Source organism: Sinocyclocheilus anshuiensis, unplaced genomic scaffold (genome assembly GCF_001515605.1).
Source record: "Sinocyclocheilus anshuiensis isolate Anshui unplaced genomic scaffold, SAMN03320099.WGS_v1.1 scaffold1614, whole genome shotgun sequence".
Taxonomy (NCBI): domain Eukaryota; kingdom Metazoa; phylum Chordata; class Actinopteri; order Cypriniformes; family Cyprinidae; genus Sinocyclocheilus; species Sinocyclocheilus anshuiensis.
The window spans coordinates 379,007-381,427 of NW_015547777.1; the positions used below are offsets into that span (position 1 = coordinate 379,007).

The following is a 2,421-nucleotide window of genomic DNA, read 5'->3' on the forward strand; positions in this document are numbered from 1 at the left end:
TTGGTTGGTTGGTTGGTTGGTTGGTTGGTTGGTTGGTTGGTTGGTTGGTTGGTTGGTTGGTTGGTTGGTTGGTTGGTTGGTTGGTTGATTGGTTGGTTGGTTGGTTGGTTGGTTGATTGATTGGTTGATTCTCATGTTACTGTAGATGTGATTGGGAGTGAAACTCATTGCTGAGTGTAAAGTGTGAGTGTGAGTTTTTCTATGCACTTTTTAAAATTTCCATTGCACTAGTGTTTTGTACAGCTTAATGTATCGCTTACATATTCATTTGTAAATGATGTTCATATGTTCATAGTTTCTGCTTATAGTGTACATACACTTATTACATAATCCATATGTATAGTATGTTCATAGTATACCTATCTGTATATCATGCTGATAGTATTTAAAAATCTGTAAATTATGTCCATAGTACTGCCTTATCTGTATATTTATTGTACATTTGTAACATATTGTAGACACTGTATATCCTGTACTTACTGCTTATTGCACTTCTGGTTAGATGCTAACTGCATTTCGTTGCCTTGTACCTTACATGTGCAATGACAATAAAGTTGAATCTAATCTAAAGTCTGTGTTGATTGTGACCGAACACTAATGGTGATCGTGAGACTCATTTCTGCTGTGGTTTCTTTTGAATCACTTTTTAATGCATTCATTATTTCAGCAGCTTTAAAGTGCGTTTCTATTATCACCTGTCTGCTGCAGAAAGAAAGAGTGTTTAAAATGTCCAAATCTTGACTCTTTCTCCAGGAATTGATTATTTTGTGTTGCTCAAACAGGATCATTAAACTAAATTCAGATTTTCAAACAACAAAAGAAGAACTATTTTATTTCAAACTCCTGTTTTTGTGAACGGGCCTTTTCCACACACAGATGACAGATAATATGCTCTTGAGTTGTATTGTATTCAGCCACAAGTGAAATGGAAGGAAACTGTCAAAGGAAGTGTTTTTCTGCCGTATCACTCTGATGTTATCGCTCTTCTTCTAAACCTGAGCTTCACATTGAGAAACCACGAGAGAGAAAACCACTGAGACTCCAACAGCATGTGCTGCACTCCGACTGTGAGTGATTTTACTCTAGTTATGCCATATATATATATATTTCAATTGTGCGTATGGTGTGTGTAGATTTATATCAGTGTGTGTGTGTGGATTTATCAGAGTTACAGATCTATAGAATTCATATTCATGAGCTCCTAGATGTCTTTGGCTGCTGAGGTTGTTTCAGGCTTTTTTCTTTTTAAATCACTTCACCTTGTTTCACCTTGTTCTTCACAGATGAGAAGATGAGCGGCAGGAGATCTGTGTGCATCTTGATCTGTGTCTTCTGCTTCTGCTGTAAGTAAACTTCAGCTCGACTCTGAAACATGATTTTTCCCCAGCACAGGATAAAAAATAAAGATAACTGCGACTTTTTGTCTCATAATTCATACTTTGTTTCTCACAATTCTGACTTTTACACAGTTCTGACAATTTCACAATTCTGACTTATATCTCACAATTCTGAGTTTATATCTGTAATTCTGAGTTTATATCTCACAATTCTGAGTTTATATCTGTAATTCTGAGTTTATATCTGTAATTCGGAGTTTATATCGCAATTGTGAGTTTATATCTGTAATTCGGAGTTTATATCTCATAATTCTGAGTTTATATCTCAATTCTGAGTTTATATCTGTAATTCGGAGTTTATATCGCAATTCTGAGTTTATATCTGTAATTCGGAGTTTATATCTCAATTCTGAGTTTATATCTGTAATTCGGAGTTTATATCTCATAATTCGGAGTTTATATCTCACAATTCTGAGTTTATATCTGTAATTCTGAGTTTATATCTCAATTCTGAGTTTATATCTGTAATTCTGAGTTTATATCTCAATTCTGAGTTTATATCTGTAATTCTGAGTTTATATCTCAATTCTGAGTTTATATCTGTAATTCTGAGTTTATATCTCAATTCTGAGTTTATATCTGTAATTCTGAGTTTATATCTCAATTCTGAGTTTATATCTGTAATTCTGAGTTTATATCTCAATTCTGAGTTTATATCTGTAATTCTGAGTTTATATCTCAATTCTGAGTTTATATCTGTAATTCGGAGTTTATATCTCAATTCTGAGTTTATATCTGTAATTCGGAGTTTATATCTCAATTCTGAGTTTATATCTGTAATTCGGAGTTTATATCTCAATTCTGAGTTTATATCTGTAATTCGGAGTTTATATCTCAATTCTGAGTTTATATCTGTAATTCGGAGTTTATATCTCAATTCTGAGTTTATATCTGTAATTCGGAGTTTATATCTCAATTCTGAGTTTATATCTGTAATTCGGAGTCGTCGTGACCAGCATACATTGAAAAAACACCAACTCGTTGGCCGGCGACAGCCATGACGTCACTACCGGTACTACCGGTG

At 33.8% G+C, this 2,421-nt stretch overlaps 1 protein-coding gene across 2 annotated transcripts in view; it reads left to right on the plus strand.

Moving 5' to 3' along the window:
• The first annotated feature begins 725 nt into the window (after positions 1 to 725).
• LOC107704597 (uncharacterized) overlaps positions 726 to 2,421 on the plus strand; it is a 20,213-nt gene continuing 18,517 nt past the window's right edge. For both annotated transcript variants that reach the window (XM_016507572.1, XM_016507571.1), the window contains exons 1-2: positions 726 to 1,067; positions 1,284 to 1,343. In XM_016507572.1, the coding sequence (XP_016363058.1) occupies positions 1,292 to 1,343 (52 nt within the window). In that variant the 5' untranslated portion in view covers positions 726 to 1,067; positions 1,284 to 1,291. The remainder of the gene's footprint in view (positions 1,068 to 1,283; positions 1,344 to 2,421) is intronic.